Source organism: Cyclopterus lumpus, chromosome 14 (assembly GCF_009769545.1).
Source record: "Cyclopterus lumpus isolate fCycLum1 chromosome 14, fCycLum1.pri, whole genome shotgun sequence".
Classification (NCBI taxonomy): Eukaryota; Metazoa; Chordata; class Actinopteri; order Perciformes; family Cyclopteridae; genus Cyclopterus; species Cyclopterus lumpus.
Genome location: NC_046979.1, coordinates 9,082,919 through 9,100,412, shown reverse-complemented (window position 1 = coordinate 9,100,412; position 17,494 = coordinate 9,082,919). Strand labels below are relative to the sequence as shown.

The 17,494-nt window shown below is 40.5% G+C and overlaps 1 protein-coding gene across 6 annotated transcripts in view; it reads left to right on the top strand.

Annotated features, from left to right (window-relative positions):
* The first annotated feature begins 519 nt into the window (after positions 1 to 519).
* The window catches only part of klhl13 (kelch-like family member 13), a 30,809-nt gene continuing 13,834 nt past the window's right edge, over positions 520 to 17,494 (top strand). Inside the window, exons 1-4 of one of the 6 annotated variants that reach the window (XM_034549806.1) lie at positions 520 to 857; positions 2,373 to 2,444; positions 5,412 to 5,646; positions 13,949 to 14,020. In XM_034549806.1, coding sequence (XP_034405697.1) covers positions 5,549 to 5,646; positions 13,949 to 14,020 — 170 coding nt within the window. In that variant the 5' untranslated portion in view covers positions 520 to 857; positions 2,373 to 2,444; positions 5,412 to 5,548. Of the gene's footprint in view, positions 858 to 2,372; positions 2,445 to 4,009; positions 4,079 to 5,411; positions 5,647 to 13,887; positions 14,021 to 17,494 lie in introns of those variants that run through there. The other 5 variants (XM_034549803.1, XM_034549801.1, XM_034549805.1 and 2 more) reach the window with 5 other exon arrangements.

The following is a 17,494-nucleotide window of genomic DNA, read 5'->3' as shown; positions in this document are numbered from 1 at the left end:
AAATAAATACATGTGTTATGTTTGACTGTCTCCTTTGTTGAGGAAGCTTCTGATTGTGGAGATAAGGAGGGTATGTGTGTGTGTGTGTGTGTGTGTGTGTGTGTGTGTGTGTGTGTGTGTGTGTGTGTGTCTTTGGCGATAGAATTTGAGAGCAAGAGATAAAGACCTAAGTGCCAGCACTTGTGATAATAGCGAGTAAAGGGAAAATAAAGGGAGTTAGCAATGGATGTTGACTGTAAACAACCACACCCACTGCATCTGTGCAGTTAATGTGAAAACATATACATTAAGTTTAGCATGTCGGTCCCTAATCTATAATGTATTTGTCCTCAATCACTCTAATATTACAATTAAAAGTACTTCTTCTTAATTTATTATTTTGATGATCACATGCTTGTCATTAAAGCCCCGCTTTGCTTCAAAGACACTGTGAGTCCTTGTTACTGTACTTCCTCAAGATGTGATATTTCCTGTATGTTCATATTTGTAACAGAGAGACGATTGTTTTCCTCGTAACCAATGCTGGGCGTTTTGAGAACACACTAGGCAATCCTCACCAGCCCAATCGTCTTTTTGTTCCCCAAGCAAAGCCGCACAGACATTTGTTTCAGGGCACGAACGCTTCGCAGAAAGACGACTCCTCTTCGGAAAGACTTTATTTAGTAACGGAAGTTTTGAGCCAATGGGAAAAGATTGCCATACTCTTCCACCAATGGGAAGTTCGGATACTCCGGCTCGGCTAGTAAGCGACGACGGCATTGGATACAATTAGGAAAGGAGGCTCCAGTTGGTATAAGTGGATTTGAGGGCTTGGAAGGAAAACAAGGACGCTAGTCAACGTTATCTCGTTGCTGAAGGTACGGAATCTGCTATTTAAAAGTTTACAGAGTGTATTAGAGACACGTGTGTTCGTTGACACATCATATATAGAGCGAGGTTACATTAAGATCAACGCACACCGGGTTGACAAGGTAGTCCCAGTCATATGTTGGTGGTGGCAAACCAACCTGACTAACTAGTAACTAACCCAACTAACTCACGTTAACACCCCGGTCTTTCTCTGCTTTTCGTTAGTTCGGCTAACCCGGCGAGCGTTCGGCGACCAACAGCAACTTGACAGCCACGAAGCCGGCTGTGCTGCTCTCACGTTGTTTCAAGCTAGGTTAACGTTGGAGGGTTAGCTCGGCTAGTTTAGCCGTCGCCCCGTCCCCACTGGGGATGTACCCACTCGTGTGTTTGAGGCCAAGAAAAACGAGCAACGCGCTGATCTGTCGGCGTTGCTTCACGTGAGGATGTAGCTGTCAAGCCCGACGAAAGAAAGACACTTTAACGCCAAGATCTTGAAAGCACTACAGCTTTTTTTGTTGTTGTTGCTAGCAAGCAAGTCGGCTACCTCGCCTTTGACTTAGTTTCCCCCCCTGACGTGACATGTCTCTCGGCTGTTAAAGGACTAGTTGACCTCTTCCACTTCCGTCTGAGAGGCGACCTGTCATCTCCATCAGTGTTGTCACTTTTTAAGGTGTTTATAACGACAGGCACCGAAACTAGTGAAGGAACTTTTGATCTGTATCCAAATTGTCATTATTTTTTTTCTTAAAAAAAACATCGGTACGTAGTTCGCAATTTTGTATCTTATGTGCATCACACTCGCTGAATCTGTAAAAAAAACGAGGAAGAGGTTCTGTCAAGAATCGCACGGCAGATATTTTTAGCTTCAATTAGCCTAGTTCTATGTGAAGCAACACGTTGGAAATATATGACGCCACTGTCACGTTTCAGAACTGGGTTTTTGTGTGTGTGTGTGTGTGTGTGTGTGGGGGGGGGGGGGTCAAAAAAGAAAAGCTCACGCGCCTCGCCATCAACTTCCGTGGGACGTTTTGCATCCAGAATGCAGATGAATGCAAATGTGTCGCATGGCTTTGAGTTAATCTCGCCACTCCGAGAGGTAATGAGGCCACAGGTGCTGTGTGATGAGCTTTCAAGTCTGTCACAGACACACGTGTTTGCTTTCAGGATAAACTTGGACGCCAACGTTTTGATATTACTCAGTCTGGGGGCCATTATTAGTCCTGATCAGAACATTTAAAACATGTTGAAGTTTAAATTATGGTGGGCATAACTCTACATAACATTATTTTAACTGCAAGGTAGATATTGTACACATTAGGTTTAACATTAACTAGTGTGCAGACTGTAAAATATAACAACAAGTTTAAAAGTGCAGATGTAAAACTGATTTGTAAGTGCTTAATCGAAACGCGTCTTCATGTAACCGCTTCATGTTGCCTTGCTTGGGTGAAATGTAATGTTTTTGTTTTCTATAGATGAAAGACTCAATTCTAATTTTAAAGTACCATTTTCATGTTTTTGAGGTGTGGTTTTGGCGAGGGTATGGAGCACCCTGTCCACAGAGGGGAGGCGATGCCCATTGGACTACATGACAGGTAATGTGCAATGTCTCATATTTCATTATATCGCTGGCAACTGTAAATATGTGTCTTAGTGGACTTTAACTGTACATATTTGAGTACCATTCTAACGCCAACAAGTGTATAACTCTGTCTGTTACCTGTAGCTGTTTTGAAACCAGGGAAAATTACTTGGCCTATTTTAAAAAAACTAAAAACTTTTGACTCAAGATTGATGGTTTATCGTAATTTTTGTATTGTGTACACTATAGCAGTATCTACCTAGTACTGTCAGGCGGGGCTAGGAAACGGCTTCTGCCTGGAATTTGGAGGCATTAATTGGGTAATTCCTGATTAGATTGTCAGAAAGAAAAGCAGTATGGCTGTGGTGCTCATCAACAGGGTTGAGAACCGCTGCTAAGCATCTTACCAGATCATCACCCATTGACTTGAAAGATATTACCGTCTTTCTGTTGCGTTAATTCACATGTGGCAGTTTTTCCCTGCCTGAATGGCCTGTGCATAATGTTGGCCCTCCAGCAATCATTCTGTCAATCAAACATTATTGTCACAGCCCCTCTTGGCTTTGTTATACATGCACTGAAATGGAGGTTTTTCAACTGGGCACAGTACTGGTGCTGGAAAACATACAATTCTTTTTATGAGCTGACAAGATGTGGGAGTTTAATTTGCATAATTGAAACTGTACAGCATCATGCACTTTATTTTCAACTTTCAACACAATATCACCAAATGATGCAGAGTTATGGAATAGCATAAGATCAAGCCTGTAACTTCCATTGCGAGAGGAAATGACGGATTAGGGGGACACATTTGGGCGAGTTTTTCTGGCTACAGAGGAATATTGGTTTCACCACAAGGAAGATGCAGAAGAGACTTGTGTGTTTTTATTTCTTGCATACCTTTTTCTGGGTAGCACTAAATAGTTGCATACAGACACATTTTAAAATTACACCGTCTCATGAAAATACGAGGGAAAGGAGCTTGCCTGATAGTGTGTGTGTGTGTGTTCGATCCAATCTGTCGCCTGTGCTCATCCACAGAATTGGGACTGTGTAGGTGGGTGAGACGCTACACCAACTGAATGGGCAGTTCTGGAACGTAAATAAACGATAATAGAATTAAACGTTTGCTGGTTTAAATGAATTAATGAAAGAAGCAGCAGTTCTCCTTCAGATTATTGCTTTTTCCATTAATTGTCGAGTTGTAGACAACATATAACCTTTGCTATGCACAGGGGGAGATTTTCCAACTTCAAGGAATCTCTGTTTAACATGGAAAAGGAGGACGTTTACTTTGAACTACTGTGGACTTCTGAGTCCTAATAGTTATTGCTGTGTTTGTGGGTGCCATTATTTCTGCAGTTCTATGAACCATGTTGATGTTTTTTTGTCTGTGACATGAGCCAATAAGAGGACATTTGCTTTGTGAGGTAGTTGAACTGAAATGTATTTCTTAGATAACAACTTGGGACTTTTAGATTAGTTTTAAAGATTCACTTTACCCTCATATGACCATGTTAATGTTATTATTTATTATGTATGACATCAGACGTTTTTGTTTCTTAATCTCTTGCACAGTAATCCAACAAATCTAATTGATTTGATAAAAGTGGGGCAAGACGAGAGGCATGACAACTTGTGTTTTCAGTAAGATATGATTTAATTTTTCTCTCCTTCTGGTTCTAACAGCATGTACAGCGCTGCACCCTCATTTGCTAAAAGCTTCTTTTTTCTTCTTCTAAAGAGTAGAGTAGGCATCTTAAAGGTAAGTTAGGTCAGGGCTAGCGAGTGGTCTTTCCTGTCGCAGGGCACAGCGTGATATCTACTGCAGAGCCTGGTGATTGGTCAAAGCTGGGCTAAGAACGCTCACACTCTTTGCTTAGCTAAAAATGAATTGCATAACTTCATACAATTGGTATCTGCACTTGCTAGCACTTGCTCACAATATTCTTCAAGTTCATAAGCTGTGTTGATACACCTCGCATGGATTGCATTCAGACTATGACTGTCTCTACTCGTGAATGCTCCAGAATACCTCTCATTTATCCAAAGCACAAAACACAGCCACATCTAAAAATGATTTGTGGAAAAAGCCTACATTTTAAGTAGAGGGAGATTTTGAGCATGTTTTCAGAATTATCTGTTAATTCTGTGCCTCTCCAAGTCTTGAAGCTTGGAATACAATGATGACAAGACATATGGTGAAAAGATAATACCAATTTTAATTATTTGGCATTTGACTACTACATCCACGATAACAATGCAGTGGAAACCTTTTATAGTGATCACATCTGTGAGCTATAACCACATAATTAAAAAAAAAAAGTTATCTTGCAGATTACCATCTAATTTACCTTTTTTGTATATGTATTATACAAATATTAAGTAATGAAGTATGCAAATAATAAACATGTAAGCATTTGTATAGGAATGATTCTATTCCAAAGTGGTTTCCATTGTATGTCAACAGCCCTATTGTTTTCTGAAACACTGTTAGTAAACTGTATACCTACACTTTTTTTTAAATTATTTTTTTTTTTTATGATATATATTTTTTTATTGTTAGTTTTAACTATGTACTGGCTCTGTGGCACTCTGAGATTCTTGGATGAAGAGTGCCTCACAAATAGAATGCATTATTATTATTTATTTTTTTTTCTCCTTTTTTCCTCTTACTACTTTATCTCTCTTCCATGTGTTTTATGTGGAGAGATCCAAGTCCAGAACTGTAATCACAACTCCTTTTACAAGGTGGCACTGTTGCTCAGCTATTGGTCTTTTCATAAACCATGAAAGGAGTGATGGGAAGTCTCTCTCTCCCTCTCTCTCTCCCTTTCTCTCTCCCTCCCCCGCCCCCCTCCTACCACGAGACTACCGTGAATGCAGCAGGGCAAGTAGTCGTGGTGGATGCAATCTATTGGCTTCTCAGTGCTGCTGCTAAAGTCACAACCCTGACTGTAGCCTGCGCTGCCTCTCCCAGTGTATTTCTGTAGCTGCTGCTCTCCCTCCTCCTTAAATGGTGTGGGCAGAGTGGGATGGAAGACTGCGTTGGAAACCTTTCCATGGAAATGGTCTTTGCTGCTGGTATTGCTGTAGCACCAGTCTGGTGACAACAACATGCCGTTGAAATGGAAAAGCGGTTCTCCTGTCAGCTGGAAATTCCCAGTACCTGTTCTTAAGACATCCAGGTCCTCACCCCTTTCACCTGCCTACATGTGAGTACGAGCCTTAATAGCATTCCCATTGCACCGTTGTGGAGATGTGTTTGCGTTTCAGTTTAACTCATTTATCTTTTCTTTTTTCTTTTTCTTTTCTCTTTGGAGATTATTGTGACACAACAATTATTTTAGTTGCAGTCCTAATTAGGCAGAATGCTGCGATTGAGCCTCGTAGCGTGTCAGGAGATTTGCCATGCCCTGCATGCATATTGTGGTTTGCTGGCAGAGTGCTTTGCTCCTGGGCAGAAGGACTCATTTTGCCACTAGTCAGGACATGAAGCACCACATCCCCGACTCTTGCCCTCTCCCTGTGGCTATGTTTATTTGGGAGCAGGGACTCAGCAGCTTGGGAGGAGCTTGCCTTTGTCAGGATGTCTGGCGTGCCCTGGTTTAGTAGCTATTGTCATCTGCTACTGTTCAGGAGGGGGGAGGGTAGAATGGAAGTGCCTCTCACTGCCGCTCGCCATCCTTTCTCTTTACCCCCCGTTTCCTGCGCTCTGCTCAAATGGACAAGTGTCTTGGTTGACTTTTGTAACGTGCCGTCGGCCTGCAGAGAGTGAGAACCAAAAACCTTGAAAACAACACAGTTTTCATGGCAAGCTAGGCTAGCTGATGGCCTTGAGGTCATTATATAGGCTTACTTGGGTGGATTTTTACAAAATTGGATTTATGCAGTCTCCACTTATCATGCGGCTTTACTTATGAGCTTAATGTTGCTAGTTTTACAGAAATGTTTATTTTAAACATTACTGCATCCCAGCAAGATACATCTATGCTCTATCCCCAGTGAAACGGGTGATATTCGCAACATGGCTATTTCTGAATGTAGAAAATATGTACATTTACCATATAGTCCATACTTAATAAACCTTAAGGGTGTCTTGTCAAAACCATGTCACTTTGTAATCGCTTTACAAAATGAAATAATGAATGCTTGACTATTGGCAGTTGGTAGTTCATAATGTAGTTGCAAACAGTGAGCTGAGTGAAATTTCTATGCAAATCTCCATCTTGCCCATGAACAATAATGTTAATTGTTGGCGATTTTGTTTTGAGTTTTTGGTGTGTGATAAAGCTCCTCCAAAATATAGCCGCACAAGTTAACACTAGCAGGACCAAACATTTTATTTCTTGCTGGTTCGTACTGGTTTTTGATGGTCATAAACCTCTTGGAATGTATTTATTTATTTATTTCTGAATTCTGGTGCATTTAAATGATAATTAATGTATGTTTGCAGCTGTTAAATATTCGATATATCATTTTTAATTTCTATATAAATCGACACAGACCTGCCATGTGTCATTTCTGTGTTGTGTACTCTATTACATTAGATCTCAGGGTTTCTTATCTTGACAGATCCTTTTTTTTGCCTTTTTTATATCTAAACTCTACTTTTTTTTTGGTAATAAATCACGCTGTGTGACTTAACTCCTGTATGTTATCAGCATCCTCCTCCCGCTCCAGCATCAATCAGGACCAAACCTGAGACTGTATGCAGGACCATAACACCAAAGGACTAAGATAACTCGACCAATGAAAACGCGAGGCCGAGAGTGCATTAAGTGTACTTAAGTTGCTGCGTGTCTTCACACGAGATTGCGCGCACACACTAGCAAGTGAAGCACATTCAGGCCTTGAGGCTCCACCTCATTCTGCCCAGTGCGGCTCTGCCCTGCCAACCACTTACTATTTTGAAACGTGTATATTGTGAGGCGTGCTTTTAGGCAGACTGATATTGGGCCCCCAATTATAGGCTCCTCTGTGGTCAGGGAGAAGTCACTCTTTATAGACCCTTCAAGTGGTGCAACTGTCCGCTTGGCTTTAGAGACACTTTTAACTTGGTATGCTGCTCGGAAATCTTTGTAAATAAAGCACCAGAATGATGGAGGGCGCACGAGAGAGAGTTTTTGAAATATCTGTCGTACTTGATTTATAAATAATTATTATTTGCTTGCCTGTTTTTGAAACCGCCCTAATCTATAGATAGACTGGAGAACTGCCTGTGGTGCAGGTTTCATGCTCGCAAGGAATGGTTAAGGTTCACTGCCTGTACGGCCCATAGAATAATCTTCCGCTCAGTAAACCGTCATCGGGGTTCATATTTTATTACTCCAAAGTCATTGAAATGAATGTCATCCCTCATCTTTCAGCGGTTCAGTACTAGGCGCTTAATATATGTGTGACTGCTGTCTATAGTAATCACTTCTTGGAGGCGTCATGGTGAGCCAGCAACCTCAACTGCGGCAAAGCCGGTTAGATTCCAGTCAGGGACCTTTAGCACACACCCCTTTTCTCGCTTTCTCTCTCGCTATGTTTTCTGTCAACAATCTCATTGAGGCAAAATGGGAATGAGAAAATCAATCCTTCAAAGGAAATCTAAAAATGAAACCACATTTTGCACATTCTGACCTTCATGTTTTTACTTCAGCACATTAGAGTCTAGAAGTGATTTATCTACTGCTGTCCTTTGGTTTCATGCGTGTTTTCTGCTTGATAGAAATAAACAGTTTAAGAAAATAAAACCTCCTCTAAACATGCAGGCTGCTGCTAAAATGGCTTAAGACTTAAAAAGTATTTCTAGTGTTAAGACTGTAATTAAAGCCAGTGTGAACAGATTAAATTCCATGCAGATTGTACAGCTATAAGTAAAATGAAAGATTTGAAAGTCTCTCTTAACTGATATTTGTGAACTTAGATGCGTCTCATGTGGCTGCTGAATCCTCTGCGCTGCTATTAGGAGATGATTTCTGCAGTCTCTGAGGTAAATGGCCCACTACTTGACTTTTTTTTTTTAATCTGCTTTATCACCAACTTGCATTAATTTGTTTGATCAATTAAACAATTCATCTATTCTAAAATAATATAAACAATGTTGATTTGACAGCTGGCATCAAAGTGAATAAGAGCTGGGTTTGCACTGATCATTTACATTTTTTCACCCTCAACATCATCTGACAAAAAAAAGACATTTTTATGTTTCAAAATACATAAAACAGTGGCATTATTCTCAAGGGTTGGACCAGATATATTTCTTATGTGTTAATTGGACTCAGTCAGGGATGATATGCCAGCAGAGATGTTAAAACTATAATGCTGTTCTTCGCTAACATACTGTAGGATTAAGAACAGATAGATCACAAATTCACACATTAAAAGGACCGTTTGGCTGTTTTTTAAATGGGGTTGTGCGAGGTAGTTATCCATAGTCTGTGTATATCCTACTGTAGATGACGGCTGGCATGCCACCATCTTGGAGAAGCAGGCAGGAGTTTCCTCACGGGGGCAAAGCAATGCACGGCTGTGGATGGGGGCAGCAGTAAAAATGTATTTTAGAAATCCCAAAGAAATGGCCAGTTCAAGTGTACGCTATATTTGGAATATTTGCGCTGGATTATCTTGCCGTGAGACAGCTATACAGTCGTATGTTTACGGAGGGGAACTGAAGCCATTATCTATCTACTCGCCACAGCCACCACAATCCATTGGGGAAAAAACTGTGACCATAGATGGATGCGGCTTGTCCTCTTCAGTGATGGTTGTCTCCCAGTAAGGGCTGACAATATTCATAATGCAGCGTACACGTAAACTGATTAGGATTTAGTTTTGGTGGGCAATGTCGTCATCCACAGCAGTGCATTACTTCCATGCTGTAACTCCTGGCATGCTGAGCGTCATCTACTATTGGTAATACACAATGGATAAGTACCTCATACAACCCCACTTTAAAAACCTCCAAACTATCCCTTTTTTTTTAAAAGTATGGATAACAGCACTTTCTTAGAGAAGCAGCACACGTTATTTGGATATGTTTCTTTCAGGGCTGTTGTCAGAAGCTATTGATTGTATTGTGGTTTACACTGTGATGTGTAACAATATATGATCAATTTCATTAAACATACTAAATAAGCTTGCCTACCTATTTGCTCTAAAACCACAGAATATTGAATTCCCCCTTCCTCAGAGCAACATCTACCATTTGTTTTTAAACGAGTGTCACAGTTTTAATATTTATGTGTTAATTATCAACTTTAGAACATGGTGGTGGACCTTTTTTTTTTTTTTACATTTACCTGCCGTTTGGAATGGACTTCTATTTCTTGCGGAGTGGTGGCCATATTTTGTACAAAATGCAATAGCCACACGGGGATCATTTGTTTCATTGAAGGGCCCTGGGGGAGGCACAGGCAGTCTGGCAGAGCACCAACTGACTTCAGCTAGGTGAGACTATAGAAACCGCTACGGAGAAGGATGGCCGTGGGACCCGGCTCTGCCACTGGCCACCACCCTGCTGTTCGGCTCATTTTTCTGGAGACCAGTGTAGCATTTAAAGCATGGTGGAATTAGCACGTGAGCTACGTCTGCTGGATAATGAGCTAGCGTTACAGCAAATGAGCCGATTTTAAGTTATCAACGGAAGATGTTCCCAATTGTTGCATATTGTGAATATATATGTGCTGACTCGTCCAATTCCCTATTGCTTTGACATATCTCTGGCCTTTTTGTTTAGTCTCTGGATTCAGTCCTTGGATTCGCATCTCCTTAGCCTGCAATAGCTGAATAATTCCACACATCTGCAGTGACTACACCGTTCACTGTACTCTGTAGCTTTTTCTTAAAGAAAAGAAGTAATGCAAGCTTTCAACACATTAGTATGATACTGGCTGTTGTTGTCCTTTCTGGTTTACACACACACACACACACTCACACTCACACTCTCAGCTGGGTCGTGTTCCTCCATACAGCATCTCTCAGGTTGATTTAGGCATTTGGTACATGTCGACAGATTGTCCACTCCACCCACACGCAAACGTGTTCTCAAGCTTGTTTGGTTTAACTGCTTGTGGTGCAGTTTGAAAATGTTTTAGAAATGTAATTTTAAGTACTCCAGCCCTTTTTGGATGCAAAAGCTTTGGCCTTGAAGTGCTTTTTGATTAAAAAGTGTAATTACAGACTCATTATAACGGACAAATTGCTAAGATTATAAGCATGATTGGAGCAATTATCTGGAGATCGTGGGTAGTTTGTTCATGACAGAGTGAGCCGCAAATACTTTGGAAATGGCAGTGGACCTGATGCTCAATAGAATGCATTATATAATCACTAAACTCATCAAATTAGGGAAGTGCCAATTTCACCATAATGGGCAGAGCAAACAACATTTGTCAGACACATGGAGCACAGATGTTGTAATCGTCTGATAAGTGATCGCTTTCTTTTTTTTGCTGGAATTCTATGAATGGATGACATTTTAATCAAGGCTTGCTTTAAAAATATGGCTGCATTTATTAAGATGCTGAATATTTTCATTTTGCTATCCCTCTGTCAGACCCGTTGTCACATTTTTAGAAGCTCCAAAGTCTGTTTGACGGAATTGAAGACGCGATGAGAGAAGAATTGTAATACTTCTTTTTAAACTACCTCCCTTTTCTCTGCCTTACTGCATCCTGATGTGTGGTGTTCGGGAAATGAGAGCTGCACCCAATTCTCTGAAACTGTTCATGCTCCTTTTCTTCCCTCTCAGTTGTTAATTTTTCAGTTGTGTTGGAGGAGGGAACAAATACAAGTGTTGCTGCAGGAAAGGTGGAGAAGCAGCTGCTGAATTTCCGCATGTTTGTGGACGAGAAGGCAATAACCCGCTGGATAATTATTTGGCTAGTCTCATCTTGTCCCTTACTTGGTGTAAAAAGGGGTTAAGTACTCTTACAGGTGAGCAGAAATTATTTAGGAATACACACCCACACACAACCTCTGTATGAGAGATCCAAGTGACACTATACTGTACACTTTCAAATAGGGTTTCAGCTTGAGCCACAGCAGTGTTTTCTGCCGCAGCATCGTTGCTATAGTAATTTTTTTGAGTCTGTGGTCTTGGTCTGTGGTACAGATGTATTGTATTGCATGATATTGGGAGGTGTTGCAAAAATGTCAATTTAACACCGTGTTTTATTGGCCATCGTATTGAAAAAACAGTCGATTATAAAGTTGTCGTCTTTTTCTTCAGCATTTCAAAACGGAGTACTTGAGCACTACTGCGTCATAAGCTCTTTCCCCCCCCCCTCCCCCGAGGAGCAGAAGCTGTTCAACATGCAGCGTTATTGCATTGCTGCGCTCAGCGATCGAGAAGACCCTTCACTTGAGGTGGCTGCCATTGCTCAGTCTGCTTGGGATTCAGCTGCTGCAGTGTGTGTTGTGTGTGTGTGTGTGTGTGTGTGTGCGTGTGTGTGTGTGGGGGGGGGTGTTGTGAGGATCGCAGCCAGACTGGAGGAGTCTTGTGGGTGGTAGAGGTATCCTTTTGTTTTGTACTGTGTCTGTTTTGCTCTCGGGCTCTTCCTGTGTTCCTGTTAAAACAATAGGTCACATAAGTCCAGAGTAGCTGTGAGCAACTAAAAACTTTCAAAAATGTCTGTGTAATGCAGTTTGTACAAAAATTAGTCCAAGAATAATTGGCTGCAATCAATTTTTCATTGGCAGTACATGCATTTTATTTGAGATTTCTGGCTTTTTTGTGTGTGTGTGTGTGTGTGTGTGTGTGTGTGTGTGTGTGGGGGGGGGGTTGTTCTTCCTGTCTCCCGTGATTAAACAATCCTTTTGAAGCCAAGCCCAGGAACTGACACAATGAGGACTTGCACCAGTAGTCCCTCACATCTAGTAGCTTGCTATATTTTAACTGACTATCTTGGGTATGACAGCACTGTAAATTCATTGTTGGACACATTGCTGTCGTCAGAAAAGACCAGGCATGTGTCGGATGGACTTGAACACCTGTGGGCCCATCCTTTAACATGCATGGCCGATTGCTTTTCCAGTACATTTGAACATGCACGTTCTTTGCTCCAGAAACATGACATTGGTTTTTCAGATGTTGTGAACCTGAAATAGATGAGATTAATGAAGTTTATACTGGTGCACGTCTAAGCATTACGAGGCAGCAAAGCTATACTCATTAATCTTTTAAGACCCTTCCTCTGTCATCCCAGGGAAAATGCCAAGTTGACTTCAGCTTCAGCTCAACTGTCACTGGTGGAAGGATGTTTTTTAAGCTTTGCACTGGGATAATAGACCCGGATAGACTGCCAACCTTGTTTCTCCCTTACTTCTTTTTCAATCCAACCCTCTCTTTCTCCCTGCCCTGCTCGGGTGAAAATTAAACACTCATGTTGTGTGTCACTGACCTGAATATAGGATGCAGAGCATTTCATTCCAGGTATTTGTATTTTCCGATGTAGTTAAATCAATGTATGTTCTGTTTTTTGTTGTGGGAAGAAAAAGCCATACAATGTAGGAGGCTGTAAATGCAAATTGGTCTATAGAGTAAACATGAGAAATTGCTGCACTCTGAACTAAATAACAGGTCCGCACCATAACCATACATATCAAGTGATGATTCCTCTAACTTAATTGGTACGAGGAAGGTGCCAACTTCTAATCTGATGAATAAGCATCAGATCATGAGTTTTTATTAAACCCAAAGATGCCTTGATTTTATTTCCATCATCTATTCTTTTCATTCCCCCCCTCATTTAAAGCTTCTGACATAACGACATACCCTCTAACAGATTAGCTGTAAGAATCATAACGCATTGTTTAATGTGAGTTTTTATAATCAATTTATCCTCATTCTGTTAAAAGTGTCCAAACATTCAGTATAAGACACGTCTGCTGCTTTGTGGAGTTGTGATCGCCTCACGTTGAATCACACGGTGACATCTGGGAATCAAGAGTCATAAAAGCTTACACCTTAGTTTATTATGTTGGAACAAACAGTTTTTCTTAGTTTATCTTAATCTTTTACTAACTTGTACTACTTCTTATTTTGAACTTTGTATTTTTTTTTTATAGTCTGTTTGTAAAAGTGATGCACAAAAATCATACCTCAAATAAAGTTGGTAATGGGTGATTGACTGGCTAAGAGAGTGAAACATTCTCCGATGTTTGGTAAATGTTTGTGTTGCATTGGTCAGCGCTGAGCTGCAGCGACGCTTCAGGCACGATTATCTTCAAACGGGCCGCGGTAGCAGCCAGAGAGTCCGTCTCCGGGTTGTCTGTCTTTCGGAAGAGCAGAAAAATATTCACAAAAGCCAGCAAATCCAGACGATAAATCCTAGGTGCTGGGCATAAAGGCATATAAAGGACAAAACAAATGTAGTCGGCACATAGGATTACCAATGATAATCGATGAATATGTTCATGGGGCCTTTTTTTTTTAAATTTTATTTTACGTTTGTCACATCTTTTAGGAAGAGCAGAACTTTCATGTGGGATGCTGTAGCTTCTGTCTTCTTTGTTTCGTTCCGGCAGCCACCGACACTCCTTTGTGGTTTGGACAACCCACTCTCTACTCGCTGCCTCGCCGACTTACCACCTGACGGGGTAAATGTGCCAGTACATTGCCTTTTTGCTGTGTGGTTGTGACCACTGTTCAACTTCCTCAGCTGTTTGTGGTGGTGTTTACAAATTCCTAGTAGACGTGGTCCGTGATCCTCTCCCTTTTTTTTTTCTTTTTTTTTAAATGTACATTTATTACTGAATCCTTCCTCATCATTTTAGAAATGTAAATTTGAATCATCAAGATTGGTCCAATAGACCTGAAGCATGTGTAGCCACGATCAGAGTGGTTTCCTTACCTCCTGTGGTAGCAGAAATCTCTTTCTGCGCTTACTTTGTTGTTGTTCTTGTATCCTCATTGACCTTCCTACCTGTTCCCCAGTTCTTGTACAGCATGTGGAAAGAAAGACAAGTAGATTCCACCTGACCTCCTCCTCATGTGAATCCATCATGTACCCCCAAATGTCTTCGGCCTAATCTTTAAAGTCTTGAAAAGAGACCGTGGTTGACTGTTGGAAGTCTTAGTGGCGTGTTCAAGTTTAAAGATGTGAGGCGACGTGAGGTGACACAAAACGTTTGATCAGTCAGCCCTCGTAGGCTCAGAGATTCGGAGCCCTAAAGTCAAGTTTCTTTGATAAGAAAAGAGGAGGAAAGTTTTCATCCCCGCAGTTCCTTGGAAAAAGTTGCCGTGGAACTTTTTCTCTTGATTACTTTTCGAACCAGATTATGCAGCCAAAGCATGTACGGTGTCTCAGTGAACACGCGTTTTACACCTCCGAGTGACCTTTTGTGACTCGCAACTGCAAACAAATATCGTTATCGTGCATTATTATGCATCTTTTTTTGGTTTTAATGCATTTCATACGGCATAGCACAGAGAACGTCTCCCTGCATACTCGTCCTCTAAAGTTAATCAATCATTGTTTCAAAACGATCATTAGAAAGCAGGACCGTTTGATATTAATGTGCACTTTGTAAACATTACAGAACATTTCCATTCTCTGTTCTTACAGGTCAGCATTTGGGTAGAAAATGATGACACATTATTCTTTAACCTGGCGCAGATTATTGATTCAGCCGTTAGTGGAAGCTCACTCTGTCTCCATGTGTCCTGATCTAATGAATATATTTAACATCAATTAAATTAAATTGTATTCAAAGAAAACGGTTCTTGTCCTCTCTTACTCGTTTTTTTATTTATTAATTGCATTTTGATCGTGATCTTTTGTCAATGTTCAAATTAATAAGAATATACTGACAGTTTCTGATCAGCTGTGCCTGTAAAGGAACAGACTGGCAGAGCAGTCTTTATGTAACAGATGAACATTTCACCATTATAGCCGGTTATTCATAATAATAGTCATTATTATAATGCTTGGACAGGTTCAGTGCATCTGTTACATAAAGAATGCTCTGCCTTACTATTATAGGCTTACATAACCAACATTGTATGTGATACTCATTTTGCATATAAGATGAGATCAGACTAAATATGTCGCATTAACATTCTTCTAGCATCTAAAAGCTATATTTTATTTAGAGATGCATATAATCTAACGTCCCCTCAAAGCACAAGGGACATTTCCTTACAAATTATAAAAATCACTCTGCCAGCCGCAGAAAAATCAAGTGTTCCTACACACAAGAACTTTAGAGTTGCTTCATTATATAAATAGTCCACCCAAAAACCATTAGTCGTCTCCATCTGACAAGCACACTGCCTGCTCACCAGCCTGTTTGAAGACTCAAATGTACTGTTATGCTGAGCAAGACATTTTTTTGTGAAAGAATCAAAACCAGGCCAATCTACTTCTGAAAATGAGCAGACTTTTTTTAATTTTTTTTTTAAAGTCTCACATGACACATTGGGTGACTATTCTGTCATCGCCATATATTGCATGGGAAATGGTTGTAATATTTTAAGCTCAGTTTTTTAAATTTTTTTTTATTCCTATGTGGTCCATTGTGGTGCGTGTGGCCCCTCTCTCTGTGCAACAACGCTCGCTAAAAAAGAGGGAATGTTTTTTGACGAGCTCGCCCGATACTAATCATCACTCGCATGTCCTCAAGCTCTCGTTCCTTTTGGTGTTCTATTAACATCTTCATCTTTTTAAAATACCTGGCATCCTCAAATCCACTGGCCTTTTTTTGTCTTGTTTCCCAAACAGCATTTCTTCAAAACTTGGCACAAACGTTCACTTGGACTCGACTAAGAACTGATTTTTAACTAAATAATTGATGTGCTAATTATGACAAATTCATACACATATCTTGGAGGATAAAACGATTAAGTGAACACATGGATACAAACCGCAAGGTGACTGGTTGGCGGAGGCGTACAACAGCGAGGCAGTAATTCTGGACTTTTATTACCATGGCTTTTTTTTTATCGAAATAAGGTACACAGCAGCTGGGCATCAAAGTAAAAGCGGTGCAATCAACATTGCTTGCTGATGATGTAACCTTAAGAGACAGCTATGCCGTTTTGATCGCAGATCACAAATGCTCAGCTGATCGTGTTGATCCACACAGTGTTGTGATTTGTTTAGTTTTTTTAACCCAAATGAGCTTCATTCTCTAATGTCAGTTTTGTCAGCGCCAAATGTACCCTTTTCCCGAGAGTATTCCCCTCGGGGCTCTGAGTCACACTTGCTTCCCACGTTCACTCTCTCTGTGGAGCAGTTAAGGACTTTATGTTTCATTTTAGTCAGACTGCCCTAGAGAGCACAGGGATATCACAAGAATTGCATTTTACAAATGGGAAACGCTAATATATCACGTTCCCACAGAGCAGAATATTTTTTTTTTAGTAGAGGGCTGTTTAAAACTCGACAGACTTCTATTATAGTGTAGAATCCGTCACACATTTTGTGACCAAACTTTGATTAACTTCAATCATCATTAGCAGTGTTTTTTGTCTACAAGGTGGTTGTTTTTCCTCAGTGTGGAAAACTGAGAAATAATGGTTTGCGTTTCTGTATTTTAGTCACATCTTTTCTTAAAACTAATGATCTTTTCAATGCTGTGCAGCCCGTTTGAAAAATGGTTAAATTTCCCCCCTTGTCCTCATTTAACTCTGAGAGATGATGCATCACATGGCCGTGTAGTTTATCGAAGGAGAACACTGTTTATCACTACTCCATTATAATAAGCTTATGGTAGTTTAAAAAATAATGTTAGATTTTATGTAGATGATTTATATGATGAGATATATCTTACTTTGGGTCATAAACTCAATCCGTGTGCACCGCTTGTAGCTAAACCATCTATACTGAGGAATTCAGTTGGATCATTGTGGCTCTAAATAAAGAATTACTCTCAACACATTGTTTTAGATATAAGTTAAAGTTTGTGTGTTGATACTTAGAGGTTGTTTGCATATTGGCGCAACACAACTGCTGCCATAAACCAGTTACTACATGTAGTTTGTTCCGAGGGAATTTCACGTTTGACAACCCACACATTATATGATCATATTGCTGATTTAGAGTCCCGTTTCATTGCTGATGTTGTGGAGGA